The sequence below is a fragment of the Antechinus flavipes genome, chromosome 2 (genome assembly GCF_016432865.1).
Source record: "Antechinus flavipes isolate AdamAnt ecotype Samford, QLD, Australia chromosome 2, AdamAnt_v2, whole genome shotgun sequence".
Classification (NCBI taxonomy): Eukaryota; Metazoa; Chordata; class Mammalia; order Dasyuromorphia; family Dasyuridae; genus Antechinus; species Antechinus flavipes.
The window spans coordinates 519,629,712-519,644,865 of NC_067399.1; the positions used below are offsets into that span (position 1 = coordinate 519,629,712).

General features: G+C 33.8%; 1 protein-coding gene across 1 annotated transcript in view; it reads right to left on the reverse strand.

The window, feature by feature from the left end:
* The window catches only part of MYEF2 (myelin expression factor 2), a 51,726-nt gene extending 37,544 nt beyond the window's left edge, over window positions 1-14,182 (reverse strand). Inside the window, exons 1-5 of the mRNA XM_051980598.1 lie at window positions 13,855-14,182; window positions 5,507-5,715; window positions 4,144-4,196; window positions 2,823-2,830; window positions 2,631-2,724 (exon numbers count right to left, since the gene is read on the reverse strand). Coding sequence (XP_051836558.1) covers window positions 2,631-2,724; window positions 2,823-2,830; window positions 4,144-4,196; window positions 5,507-5,715; window positions 13,855-14,027 — 537 coding nt within the window. The 5' untranslated portion in view covers window positions 14,028-14,182. The remainder of the gene's footprint in view (window positions 1-2,630; window positions 2,725-2,822; window positions 2,831-4,143; window positions 4,197-5,506; window positions 5,716-13,854) is intronic.
* Window positions 14,183-15,154: the final 972 nt, after the last annotated feature.

A 15,154-nucleotide genomic window follows, 5' to 3' on the forward strand; every position in this document is an offset into this window, starting at 1 on the left:
GTAAACATTTTTTTTTCTTTTGTAATTATGTCTTTTTAAATCACAAACCCTTGAATTTTAATAAATGTAAAATTTTGCTAACTTACAAAAAGTTTTAATGTATAATTAATGTATAATGTTGATGAAAGCAACAAATATAGGCCAATTTCCTACATGAAAAAGTGAATCCTGAAAGATTTCCATAGTACCAACTCATATGTAACAATATCAAACATAAAAAGGTTTTTGTTGTTATTTTGATATCAGTGAAAAAAGTGCACAATCTCCCTCATCTTCCCTAAACTTAAAAATCTATTTTGTTCTAAAGGTTTATTCTTAAATTGGCTGATCGACCTCATTATACATTTTTGTCACAGAAATAATATTATAACATGATAATACCTGAGGTACAGTACTAATAGCAAAACCTTAATAATACCTAACCTTCATATTATTATCATCATAACATATAACCATATTATTTCTATGGAGACTGTCAATACTAATGTTGACAATTAACAATCCATTAAAATTAGGAGAGCTTTACTAGCTACTACTAGATAATACTTCTACTAGAGGAAAAAAAAGAAGAAATGAGTTAGGAGTAAAAACATGTTATTTATTAATTTGGAATACGTAATTATACATGTAACCAACATGACTGGTCAGATAAACTTTATTCCAGTGTTTGGGGTTCTTTACTGAAACACTGACTAAGCATCTGCTAAAAGCCAATCTCACAATTTTTTTCCTTGATAAGATTTTTATTTTTTCAAATATATACAAATATATAAATATTTATAGCAGAGTGGAAAAAGGAATGAAGAGAAGGGTGTTTTATTATAAATAAACCACAACTTGAATATTTGGAAAAGCAAAAAAGTATATAACACTAAACAACTAATCTTTAACCCCATATTCATGATATCTCTCATAGAAGATTTAACAAAAGACCTGAGATTTTCTCAGGTTAGCAAACTTTCTCAAGGGTTCCTAAGTAGAAAAGTCTAAGAGACTGAGACTTAATAATCAACATGGCTAAGTAATTTGTTTAAGATCACAAACAGGTATTAGAGGCTAGATCCCAACTAAGGCCTTCCTGATAACAAGGCCAGTATTCCGTCTCTTTCCTTTATTTATTATATAATATTATAAAATATTATAAATGTCTTTCATTTAAGGAATTATTATAATTAGGAAGGTTTTGGATCTTACATTTCTCTCACAAAATGGTTGAAATAATATAAATGGTCACATAAAATGGCAGTAAAAATAAATTATTATGAATCACATTGCCTCGAATCTCTTTTTCCACTCCAGAAAAAATTCAATTTAACAATTATTAAGCATTTATATATTTGTATATCAGAGGAGACAAAATTTAGATAAGATAGTGTTAGATTAAAGAGGGAAATTACTGTGCTGAAGAGGCTTAGATAATTAAACTCCTCAAAAGAATACTATTTCTAAATCAGGATTAGAAGACTATAGGTGGTGCTTTTTCCCCAAAATGGTTTATAGGAGCTATGTTTTTCAAGACTGCATATGTAATAATCTATATCAAACTGTTTGCTTCTAAAGGAATAGTTTACAAAAAAGATGCTAAAAATAGTTTTTTACATATAATTATAAAAATTAAAATATAAAAATTTAGGGAAAAAAATCTGTGTCAACTATCAAGTAAGGACACTTTTGAGATATGTGTGTGTGTATTTTTAGTACAACTTTTCATTTTAAGGTTATTAAGATTTTGTACTCAAGATTGACAATTCAATTCTCACACTGAACTACAAATGGTAGTATTTGCCAAAAACCAATGATCCACATCAAACTGAATCTTGAATGATGACAGAAATTGTCTTTTTTCTTTTTCTAATTCTAAAATTTCTTTTTTAGAATTTTTAGAGACCAAAAAAAGCAGAAAAAGATTATAATATAAATTATTATAGATGTGGAATATAGGGTCTTAAAGAGTTTAACTTTTCCCATACTAACTATTCCATGATCATTTCAGCATTTAATGTTCAATGAAAATAAGTCTTCATATACCTTTTAAATAGTTTTCCTCCTTTGTTCTTTTCTCCCTCAAAATGTAATATACTGTTTTAAGTCCATCAATTCAGGGGCTCTGTATCTTAGTGACAAATTCAAAAGCTTGATTTATAAATTGTCCTAAAGTCATTAAGCAGGCTAATATAGGGTAGAACCCATTATTATGGTTTAAAAATTGGGTTCTTACTTATTTGCAGTAAACAATAAAATATTCACTTTATTAAGCATATAATTTATATTATCAATTGTATAGAATGCATATATTTACAAAGTTTAAAAGTCTAAAAAGCAATGGAAAATTTCTATGCTAAACATTGAGCACTTAGAAGCTGGTTACTTTAAATTTCTAGATCATTTAGATAATTAAATTTCTCAACTTCTACTTATGGTAACACAGAATAAAACAAAAATATAGGTTAACTACAAAAGGAGAAAAAGAAAAAATGAATTGACAAGTATAACAACCACTACAACAAAATTTCAGTAGGTTTTCATGCTAAAGCAAATGTTTCTAATGAAGCTAACCCAATACAAAGTGAAAATATTATAGATAAAAAAAACTGTTCCAGTTTAAAATTTCAAAATAAAAAAAATCTTACCTCTTTAATATTCAGTGGTCTTCCACTAAGATCATATTTATTCATAGTTTCTAATGCTTTCTTTACAAATTCTTCATCTTTGAACTCAACCACACTTAGGGAAGAAAAAAATTTTGAAAGTATTTAAGTAATTATGTTTCTTTAAGCCAGAAGTTAAAAATTTTACTTTAATATATTAAAAGTAATCCTTACCCACAACCCTATATCCACGAAGATTTGTCAACATATGTAAGAGAAAAAAAGGTTTTGGTCAGTAAAATTAACAATGGATTTTAACATTTTAAGTTACTGTAAGACAGTCATTTCAATTACTTCCACCTCCTGAACAAAAGTAAATTCTAATTTTCAAATCACAAAAAAGTTCTCTGTAAACTCTTATTAAAATAAGGTTATCGAATAAAAATCTAATATTGTCATGTAAAAAGTCTTATTTTGAAATTACATGTTCTGTGAAATAAAAGTTAAAAAAATGCACTATGCAAATAAAAATCAGAAGAGCCAGAAGGAATCATTTAAGATATCCAATATAATTACTTTTGAATAATTAAAATGTCGAAAGCATTTCCAAATTCGGTTTTTTAAAATTTATACTCTTTAATTCTACCAAAAACAAAACATTAACCATATAATTATTCTCATGTCTAAAAAAATATGTCTTTCACAGATGAAAGGCTGCACCAAAATTAAAAATATGAAAAAGTCATATGTTAAAAAATTTGTAGAATTTTAAAATAATTACACAAATGATTAATACCAATCAAATTGGCAGTGAAATGTTGTTACTATGTTATATTTCTCATGCACCCAACAGATTTTTTTGCTCACTATCAATCAATCAACAAGCATTTATTAAGCGCCTACTATGTGTCAGACACTGTGCTAGGCGCTGGGGATACAAATGGCTAATTATAATCATTTATTTAAAAAGGGACTTCCCAGTATATCCTTCACTACATTACATTCTTTGTTGCTGGCAATCAAAGTCTGCTACCAACCAATTCCTTCCACTTCAATTTAAAATCTAGTTCATTAATACCAATGGTTAAGAGTACTGCCTCTTAAGTAATCCTGCAAGCTCCTAAATTAGGCTCTTCAAGAGTTTCAAACATACATTCTGAATTAACACCTTTAAGCTACAGGCCTGCCATAGGCCTTACACTTAGGAAATTTTATCAATTCGGTGACTTAAAAAAATAAAAAAGATCCCTTAAGACATTCAGAACACAACAAAAATCCTATGTTAAAATCTATTGGCTAAAAAGCATTACCTTAGAGCATTAGGAAAGTAAACACCATTTTTGTAAGCATTTACAACACTCATCCCTTCCAATCAGCTAGTTTGATTTTCATGACAGTGTCAAACTTTCCAGTATAGAAACCTCAAATCTTTCAAAATAAAGTAAAATTTTTAAAATGAAACTTACTTTCCAAAAAACTGGTACAATTATTAAGCAAAAAGTAAACTGCTGAGGAACTTTTAAACCTCTAGCAGATTATGGCCCACAGCACTTACCCTTGATTTTCCTTCCGAATCCTTAAAGAGCTCCACGTATGTAACCTCACCAACTACATAAGACATACAAAAGGAAAATACCAAGAAACAATGCATTTAAACACCAATATCTTGCTTTACTGTGCCCCTGTGCACAACTCTACAAAGAAGCACCTATTATTCACCAACAATCAAAACCAGACCAACATACCTCCTATCAATGGCTATATAAATTTAACTAATTTTCAGAAATATACAGCATCCACATTCTCTAAAAAAGCTAAACAACTATATTTAACCTAATTCATACTACAAATCATATTTTGGCCAGCATGATATAGTTGGTGAACAAATGCAAAGATATACAGATAGTCCCTTAACCTATCAAATTAAAAACATCAACATTAGCACTTTTCAAATAACTTTTGTCATCCTACACACAACAGCTGTTTTAAGGTGACTTTCTACCTGAATGTCTTCAATCATGTTTGCCTTCAGTAAACTAAATTTACAAGTCATATTTCACAGCAAGCCACACACTTTCTAAATGAGTTCAATGAATAAAACCAGTCAAATAGTTGTCACCTTACAACAGATACACCAGTGCAAAGTTTTTATTTATTAAAAGGGAGCAGCCTCAAAGCCAAGTGCATACTTTGCATAACTTTTTGAAACTCAAATTATCAAAAGATAAACAAAACTAGCTTTTGCAAGATCAAATATTAGAATAATTTCCCCCCCAAACCATCCAAATACAGTAAGTTTAGGGTTTTTAGGTTATTCTGATATCAAAACTGCAACAGCAGTAACGCAATTTTTATAAAGAACAGAAGAGACAGCATCATGGCAGTCATGACAATGCAAACGAAATTAATTCCACAGCCAGATTCCAGACTCCTCCAAGGAAATACAAAACAGCTTTTGAAAAAAAAAAAAAAAAAGATCAGGCCTTATTCATACGTTAGCTCACTAAGTGTATTACTTAACAAATATAATACACTCATATTTTTGCTTTCTTTTTTTCTAGAAAAAAACATCAACTATAAACAAACCTTGATTAATAAAATTCACGATGGCATATGTATGCATATACACATATATACATGTATATAATTTACCTATACATACATATGCTGGCTCTCTAGTATAATACTAATATTGCAAAATATGGATGTTTAATTTACATATTCTACCTTGGAATTCAGATGCCTCAAGTGAAAAAGGAGGGAAAGATAATTTAGGTCCAAAGACATCAAACAAACAAAAAATGTCAAAAATGAGTCTGAGGCTCCAGGGAATAAAACATTTGTATTAACTACTTCTCCCCTCTCCCTTTTCTATATGAAATGGATTATCAAGAGTGGGTTATTGCAGAAATAGTTACCTTTTTCTCTCATAAGATCTTTTATAGCTTGCCATTTCATGTCATATGGTATGTTGCTAATAAAAACTCTGTTACGGTTAGGACCTTTCTTTTCCCCAGTGCCCAAATTCTTGTCCTTTGAATAAGGATGAAATCTATTTGCCTTCTTATTTCCTGTAGACTTTTCTTTCAAGTCAGATCTCTCTTCTTTTACAGAGTCATCATTCTCCCTAAAGTTTAAAAAAAGAAAAAGGAAGAGAAAAATTTAGCTGTGCTTTGAAAGTAACAATCTATATCAAATAAATATTTTTCAAATCTGACATTTCAAAAAATACTTCCTTGCCACAGACTCTAGAGAGGAAGCTGAAGATTCAGACTCCTAGCTCATGTTGCCCAAAACACAGCAATTAACTTAACTCTATTTCAAAATACAGTGCACTAGAGCTCACTTGGGAACTAGACACAAACAGGCTACAAATATTTAAACTATAAAGTTCTGCACATTATTTTTCTTTTGTGATTTCATCAGTGCACTCAATGAAGAAACTCCATCTGCCAAACTATTCAGAACCAAAACTATCAAGAGAGCTGCCCAGGATTTTAGGTAGTAAAGTGAAGTACTCAGGACCACACAGCCAATATGTGACCATGGTACAACATAAATACAGGTTTCCCAATGCCCAAATAAGTTCTCTTTGCTTAACCTAGTACCTAATAAATTCTAACACTCCTTTTATTAAATTGAAGAAAGAAAGAAGATAAAGAAGATTTAGTCATTCTATTAAGTAAGCATTCATGATAGAAAGACACTCTTTCCTTTGGAGAATTATCTTTTGAGAGGGGCAATAGGACTAATAATATTAGAGCTTTTCAAAATTAAATTTATTAATTAAATGAAAAACAGCATTCTCATCTTTGTGCAGTTTATTCCATTACCAGGAAATAATCTGGATCACAGGAACTTTCTTCATGCATACTACTACTTAAAAAAACAAAAACAAAACTCTTCTAGGCTAACCTGTTTAAAGTTTTTATTTACTAGTGTTCTGAAAATATCTTTCAACCTTCCTATGTCAAGTTTTTGACTATATGGATTTCTTTGACAAAGAGAAGATGTAACTCAGTTTCAATTCATCAAGGATGGACAGAAGCAGCTATACCCAAAGAAAGAACACTGGGAAATGACTGTAAACTGCTTGCATTTTTGTTTTTCTTCCTGGATTATTTATACCTTCTGAATCCAATTCTCCCCATGCAACAAGAGAACTGTTCAGTTCTGCACACATATATTGTATTTAGGATATACTGTAACCTATTTAACATGTATAGGACTAGGGGAGGGGGTGAAAGGAGGGAGGGGAAAAATCGGAACAGAAGTGAGTGCAAGAGATAATGTAAAAAATTACCCTGGCATGGGTCCTGTCAATAAAAACTTATTAAAAAAAAAGTTTTTGACTATAAACTATGATACCAACACTGTTATTTTTTTCCCATTACCACAATCAAACTGTTAAAAAGTACATAAGTAAAGTATTTCATTAAGCTAATAAATTTTAGTTTAAGTTTATTGTGGCATGCCACGTGCCTCCTACTTTAAAGAAACCCAATATAAGAAGATATGGGCTTTCTCTTACAAAAGTATTCTTTGTTTAAGAAAATAACAAGACATGGTAACTAGTAAAACAAACTAGAACTTGCTAAGAAATAGAGGGATATTGAGTGGAACAGATTAATTACACAATACATAGTAATATAACCATAGTGATCTAGTGTTTAATAAACCCAAAGATCCAAACTTCTGATACCACTGCTAGTTCTGTATCTTCCAAAGTAATTTTAAAAAGTAGGGAAAGAATCTATTTGTACTAAAATATTTATAAAGGCTTTTTTCCCAGTGGCTAATAATTAGAAATTGAGGGGATGTCCAACAATTAAGGAATGGTTAAAGTTGTGGTATATTATTGTAATAGAGTATCACTGTGCAATAAGAAAGGACAAACAGATTGATTTCCAGGAAACCTAGGAAGATGTACATGAACTGATAAAAAGTGAAGTGAGCAAAACCAGGAGCACATTATACATATTAAAGGTAAAACTTTATGATGAAAAACCAGAGATGACATTACTATTCTCAGCAATACAATCCCAAAGGAAAAATGATGAAAAATGCTATCCATCTCCAGAGAAAGAGCTGATATTGCCTAAATACAAACTAAAGCATACTATTTTTCACTTTCTTTCCTTTCCCTTCTCTTTTTTCCTTTTGTTCTTTCTAGTCATCTTGCACAAGGCAGCTAATATGGAAATGTTTTACATGATTGTCCATATATAACCTATAATCATCTCAGGGAGAGGAGGGAAAAGGAGAGAATAGAATTTGGAACTTAAAACTTAAAACAATATTAATTTAGTTTTTAAATGTAATGATATTAAAAAAAAAAAAGAAAGAAAAAAATTTCCAGACTCCCTGGAGTATTTGTTAAAAATTCCATTTCCTAACATTTTTTCAGGCACATTTTTAGTCTTGAGAAAAAAAAAAGTACACAAAATAATGAATTAAAGCACATCTGTATTAGAAAAGAAACTAGACAAATAATTTCAAGTTCTATTTTAGGCCTCTTGAAATTTTTTATTTAAGTTAATGGTAATTATGTAACACTATTATCATAAGATATATGGAATTCTAGGGATACACACACACACACACACACACACACACACACACACACACACGATTCTAGTTCTAGGGATGAAAGGAATCTCACAAGTCATCTAGTTCAACTGTTTCCCTCTTTCTGAATATGAAGAAACAGAGATCTAGAAAGATTGAAAACTTGTCCAAAATCACATATATGGAGTATATATACATCAGTGGCAGGATTTAAATCTAGCATTCTTTCCATTGTATGTACTATGTTCCTTCTGTATACAAACAGTAGGTTAAAATGGGATTTAACAAACCATTATAACCTGAATGCTGAGTAAACTGATTTGCAGGTCAGTAAAAATCTACTCTGTTCAGATCAGGCTCCAAAAAAGTTTTGTACAATCTAATGGAGGGGAGGAGGAAAGAAAAGACAGCAGTACAAATACTTCTAATTCATACTATCATAAGTGCACACAAAACGCAATGAAAGATTTTGTGAGAGAGATTAAGTATGTTGGGAAAGGAAGGAAATTGGAGAGGTTTCATGGAGGTGACAAACTTGAATTGGGCTTTAAAAATATTATGTAGGCAACAAATTGGCAAAGGGAAATATGAATAGGTCCAAACATTTTAGAAAGTAATCTGGAATTATCCAAAGAAAACGGTCATACCTTTATACCTAGAGATTCTACTATTATGCATACAACTTTTAACTCAATAATAAAGACTCTAGATACACCAAAATATTTATAATAGCACTTTTCATAGCAGCAAAGAATTGTAAATAAAATAGATAACCATCAATTGGGGAAATGCCTAAAAATATGATATATTAGTCTAAAAAAGTTAATGTGCTGCAAGAATTAATGGATATGATGAATACTGACAAGCACAGCAAGACTTAGCTGAACTTATTCAAAGTGAAGCAAACAAAATGCCAGGAAAACAATATTTACAATAACTACAATAATGCTAAGTGAAAAGAAAACAGAAACAAATCCTGCAAAATTATGACCAAGCTTGGTCCCAAGAAAAGATATGTGAAAACATTTTCCCTTGCCTCATTGCAAATGCAGGGACTTATGGGTTTGAAACAAAGTCTATAATGTCAAATAATTTCATGATTGTTAACTGATTTTAATATTTTCAATCTCTTTTTAAAATTCTATATTATATAGTTCTCTAGAAAGGAGAAAGGGGAGAGGAAGGGGAAAACTGGGAAATGCAGGTAATGTAAAAACCAAAGTATTAAAATTTTTTTTTAATTTAAAAAGAATAGTAAGGGGCAGGTAGGTGGCACAGTGGATAGAGCACTAGCCTTTAAATCAGGAGGATCTAAATTCAAATCTGGTCTCACTTCCTAGCTGTGTGACCCTGGGCAAGTCATTTAATCCCAATTGCCTCAGCAAAAAATAAATAAATAAAAATAAAAATAATAGTAAGTCAACAGGCAGAGACAGAGGAAAGGAATTTCAGGAACTTGGAACATGGGATAAGAGCTACAACTATGAACAACATAAAAATGAGAAATAGAATTTAATCAAAAGACCTGGTTTTATCACCACTTTCAAATCTGCTACTCTACAACTTGACAAGGGAGAAGGGGAAAAGTTTTCCTCTTCAGTATCTGACTCCTAGAGGAAGCACCAGTCCCAAGGAAATGATAATTCTAAGCAGCTGCTTTAAACCAATTGGTGGGCTCAACTCAGCTATCATTCAGTTGGCTCATTCAAATATGTCAACAGTAACATAGCTCTGACCAACTTGACCCTCCCCCCCATCTCTCCAAACATTTCTGTAACTCGACATCTTTCTTCATAGATTTTAGTCTCCTGTTGATCGAAAATTCCTTTCAGAATAAGAATATAAAAAAAATATTACCCCATGATTTAAAGAAACTGAAGACTAGAAAATGCTACTGTTATTTGCCATACTAGTTGCTATTTTAAATCAGTTACTACTTTTCTATGTACTATGAAATGTACTTTCCTTCTAGGCTATTAATTTTTGAGATTTCTAAAAATTGTTCTTCAAGTGGATCACCAAACAATTGATATCTCTATGTAAAGCACTTTTCCTGATAGAAAAGATTTAAGAGCCTGAGATAATCCAATTTCTTACATAACAATATATTTAGAAGATGCTTTTAAAATTAGTCTTGTAAAAAAGAAAAGCATGAGTTTCTCAATTTTTCTCCAACATAATAGTTTAAAAAGATTTAAAATGCTTACTTGCAATATGAAAGCTAAATTTAACATTTTTAATCTATTAATGAATCTGTTAATGAAAAACCTCAAAACTACCTAAAGAATCTAAAGTTCATTTTATTTCTCCCCTAAATACTTTTAGTATTTAATGTCAAAGGAAGTCCATGATAGTTTGAGGGGACAAAAATAGTCAAATCCAGTTCCATTTCCTCAAACAAAATACGCTGATACTTGCTACTTCACTAGTAATTCCCCTATTTTAATTAAAAATACATCCTCTATCTCCATAACCTCAAAAAAAGTTACTTGATCATAACCAAATTAATAAAAGCTATTAATGACATGATATATAGATTTTAAAAAGCAGAACAGGTAGCACATACCTTAGGATTAAGCAGACTTAAATCATAGGAACAAAATGTGGGCAACTTCTGTTTTGACACTTTCCAAAAGATTACAAACCAAGTATTGATCAAGAAACTCACAAAGTGATTAGTTATGTTTCATTCACCTATTCAATTTAATAAAATTCAAAAACCATTTGAGGAGCAGGAACCATCAACTTGGGCAAATCAGGAAAGATATCCTAAAGGGGGTAGCTCATGAGTTGAGCTTAAGAAGGCTAAGGATTCTAAGAGAAGAAAATGAAGATCTTAGCAAACACAAAACTTGACTGTTTATGGCATAGTAAAGAGATATATGGATAAAAAAAAAATTGCATTACTAGTATAGCTATACTGATAGCAAGAAGGCAAATTCTACTAGTGAATTTCACAACACTGACCCTCACCTCATTCTGAGGAACTTCCATAGAAACCTGTGATGTCTCACTATTTAGCATGTATATACACAGTAAAAATAATTTTGACAAATAACCTACATATTCAAAAGGATACATTCAATATTGCAAGAAATAATGTTTCCCCTCTACCATATGGGGTCTAATTTCTCTATACTTGAAAAATTAGCTCTACTATAGTTTCAGTTACAAACAACATATATAAACCTCAGAGATGAGCCAAAAATGAGCAACTTTCTCATCTACAGCAAATTGTCAGTCAACACTAAAAAAGGCAATATTAAAAACTGATAAGATAGCCAAGTAGTTCACACTATTTTTATCAAGATATAATCTCTCCCAAAAATTACTATAAGTAAAAATAATGCACCTAGTCATCAAGTTTCTGTAGAATCCACTTTAGATTACCAAATTGGTCTGACAATCTTAAGAATCAGATCTTAAGTATGATCTATAATATTTATATATAAAGCACTAAGTGCCTTTGGAAAGAAGTTGTGCCATTCCAGTGTAATTCTGTAGTGTAAAAAGAACAGTTAACCTTCTCACCATCATTTCCTAAACCATTTAGTCTCCTTCAAATTTAAAGAGAAAATAGATGATTCCCTTCATTCCACTTGAACTTATAGACACAATAAGGATGAAAACGTTTAGACCTACTGGACACAAGCTCAATTTACCAAATGCCCTGAATGCAATTGGTTTCAATAGGTTGATGTCATTTCATACAATTTAAGGCTTTATCCTCTTGTCCAGACCATCTTGGAGATGTTGTTTACATATACATTTGAAAGACTCACCTGTACTTCTAAGTTAACAATTCCATAATTTCCTACCCACTTTGGAAAGATAAGGCCCTCAAACTACACAATATGATAAGCACAGTAGAAATAATCAAACTCAATTACTTTCATTTCTCATGAAACTTAATTATACCTAAAGTTTCTTATACCTGTATTTGCACTTAATCCAATGTGACCCCTCCTTTTTCTAAACCCACTCAAAGGCAAGCTAAAATTAAATACCAGGCTAGAGAGAAGCATCCTAACCTCCTCCTTTACTCTGGTCACCCCAACAAATCTTGGATTCCAAGGTCTGTGGTGCCTAGCAAAGGGTAAAGAATGAAAATAATTTTCCCTAATTAATTGTGAAAATTAGCAAAATTCCCCCTTCCCTGTTTAAACTAAAAGAACATTAATTAAAATTTTTCCTTTTTATCTACATATGTACTTACCTTCCTCAAGATGTCTGAGACTTAAAAAAGATGTTTTCATATATTAATGCATCTCCAATTTTACTTAAAAGGGTTATAAAATGCCAAATAAAATTTTACTATCTTTTGATAAGATCACCCCTTTTACATGCACAGAAAAGGACAATGGTAACTCACAAAATTCTCAGAAACCTAGAAATTGTTTAGAATTCCTATCCACCAAGTTCTTCATGGCTACCTTACAAATGAGGCAACCCTTAAAATAGTGTGTTAGCTTTTTGGGAGGACAGAGGGGGAAGGAAAGGCAGGGAAACTAAAGCTGAAAATCAGTGTTGCATTTTGAAGTTAGAGAAATGCGACCAAAATTATCTGTGTGATCCTTGGCCAATCTACTCTAAATTTTGTAACTTGAAAACACTGGGACTAGATGATCCCTTAAAGATTCTTCTAGCTCTAATCCTACAAATTTTTTAAATTTTGCCATAGGAGAGACTTACCTTCTTACAATAATCCTGAATTCTGAAATATTTCCCTCCCCATCCTCCACCATTAGAGCTCATAAGTAGACAAAAAGTTTTATTGTAGACAGAAGGGTTTTCCTTTTAACACAGCAGTTAACAACACAGTACTAAACTTCCCTTCTGTAAAAGTTAATTTAAAAAGTTCCTAATTGAGGAAATTATCACATCATATGCAACTGTCCTGAGTTTTCCTTCCTAATTCAAAATGAATTAAAAGATTATATGTACATATATAAATGTATATGTATGTGTGTATATATGTATACATATCTTTACGGAGATGTGTGTCTCAGAAGTCTTAAAACTACACTAAGACATTTGGGACACTTTGTATGTTTTTTAATTCTTTTAAAATATCATCTCAATTTGAGAGCTGTCAGGTGCAAGTCATCGCTGGTTCGTCTGTAGTGATGAATGAACATTGAACTACTGTTCTTTAAAAAAGGGGATCACTTTCCCTGCAAGTCCTAGCGGATTCGGAAATCAGCTGCTCCCGGACACAGTCACTTGCTCTGGACAGGAGGGGCAAGACGACCCAGTCTGGCCCTGGGATGGATGATGATGATGATGATGATGGTGATGATGATGATGATGATGATGACGACGATGACAATAAATCGGAATAACGCCGCCCGGCCTCCACCTCCCCCATACGTGCGGATCAGCGCAGGGTCCACAATCCGGCCCTTCTCCCTCCTCCCTTCCCCGAGCGCCCCGACCCGACCCGTCGTCACCCGGCGCCGCCCCCCTCAGTGGGGAAGCCTAGAGAAAGGGTCCGACCCGGCTGCGAGGGCGGATTGTTCTCCCTGCGGGAAAGGCCTAACGGGCTTCTTCAGAGCCTCGGGCTCGGGTAGTCCGGCCGCCTTTCTCTGCCCCGAGGCACCCCCCGCAGGGCAGCCCAGGGAAAGGGGGTGGCCTGCAGCGTCCCGACCCCTTCCTCCCATTTTGACCCCCTCCCCCACCCCCGAGGAAAAGACAATACATTTTAACGCCATTGGAGTTGCCTCCGTGTGGCGGCTGCTGCTTCTCCAGCTCCTGCTGTGGCTGTAGCTGTTCCTGACCCGACTCTTCCGGCTGCTCCGGGGGTGACAGCTGCTGACGCGGAGTGTCGTCGCTAGCGGCCCCGGGCACCTCGGGCTTGTCAGTCTCTGCCATCCCGCCGCCCGCCGCTACCTCCGCCACCTGCGCTGAGGGGGGCTCCGAGCGCGACAATGGCGGCGGCAGGGGAAGCGGTAACGGATCCCGATTTGAAAAGGCCCCGAGCGCTCGGCTGCCCGGATCTCGCGAGAACGGGTCGGGACTGGTCCGGGAGGGGATGGGGGAGATGATGGGGCGAGATGGGTGCGAGGTTGGGGGAGGGTTTGAAAAGTGGGGTCCGGGTGGGGCACCACCAGGGGTCAGCCAGGTGCACCGCGCTAAGGCCCTGCCTCGACCCTGTCGCACCAACAGGGCGGAGCCAGAGCGCCCTGACTGCCCTCTTTCCTTACGAGAGGGTAAATCAGCTGCCCCCCAGCACCCTGACCATCAGCGGCACTTCTGTAGTTGGGAGACACAGCATGGGATGGCCAAGCGCAGGGACTGCGCTCAATCCTGGTGCGCATTCATCACCTGCCTGGGAGGTGCTAGTAGGGGTGAACCTCGAAGACCTCGCTTGGGCTCCGGACTCCCCTAAAACATCCCTGGAAGGATCCAAATAAATCACTCAATGCTTGTGATGCCGGCGCTCTGTAGGCATTCAATAAATACTTATTGACTGAATGATTCCCACTCACTCTGTGAAGAATGGATTCAGGTTTATAGGAGGCAAGAGATACTGAGGTCTCCTGGTGTTTAAGATTTCAGCACATAATAATAGGGTTGTATTTTAAAGTTTTGTGGACAGTAATCAGGGCGGGAGGGAGGAGAGTCTATCCTTTTCATTAAAAGTGTTTAAAAAAATTCATTTTGGATACTGCTAATAAGTATTTTTCAGCTTTTGATTATGTTTATTGTGTACTAAGGGGAATCTTATTGGAAGCCTTTGAGGATAATCAAATAAATTTAATTATGGAGTTTTGAAATCTCGTTAAGATTTTTTTTTTTCTCCCTGTAGAAGAGAAATCCATCAAACTCAATCAGTTCCTAAATCACGAATTCTTAAGTACTATAATGGCACTTCACACTGATATGATCTACTTCAACTGAAGGTTTCAAAGCTCTTCACAAAAGTTTAATTTCACAGATAGAGAAGTAGACATCCAGAGATTCAAGTTATTTATAAAATCTCACCCAGAAAGTTGTTG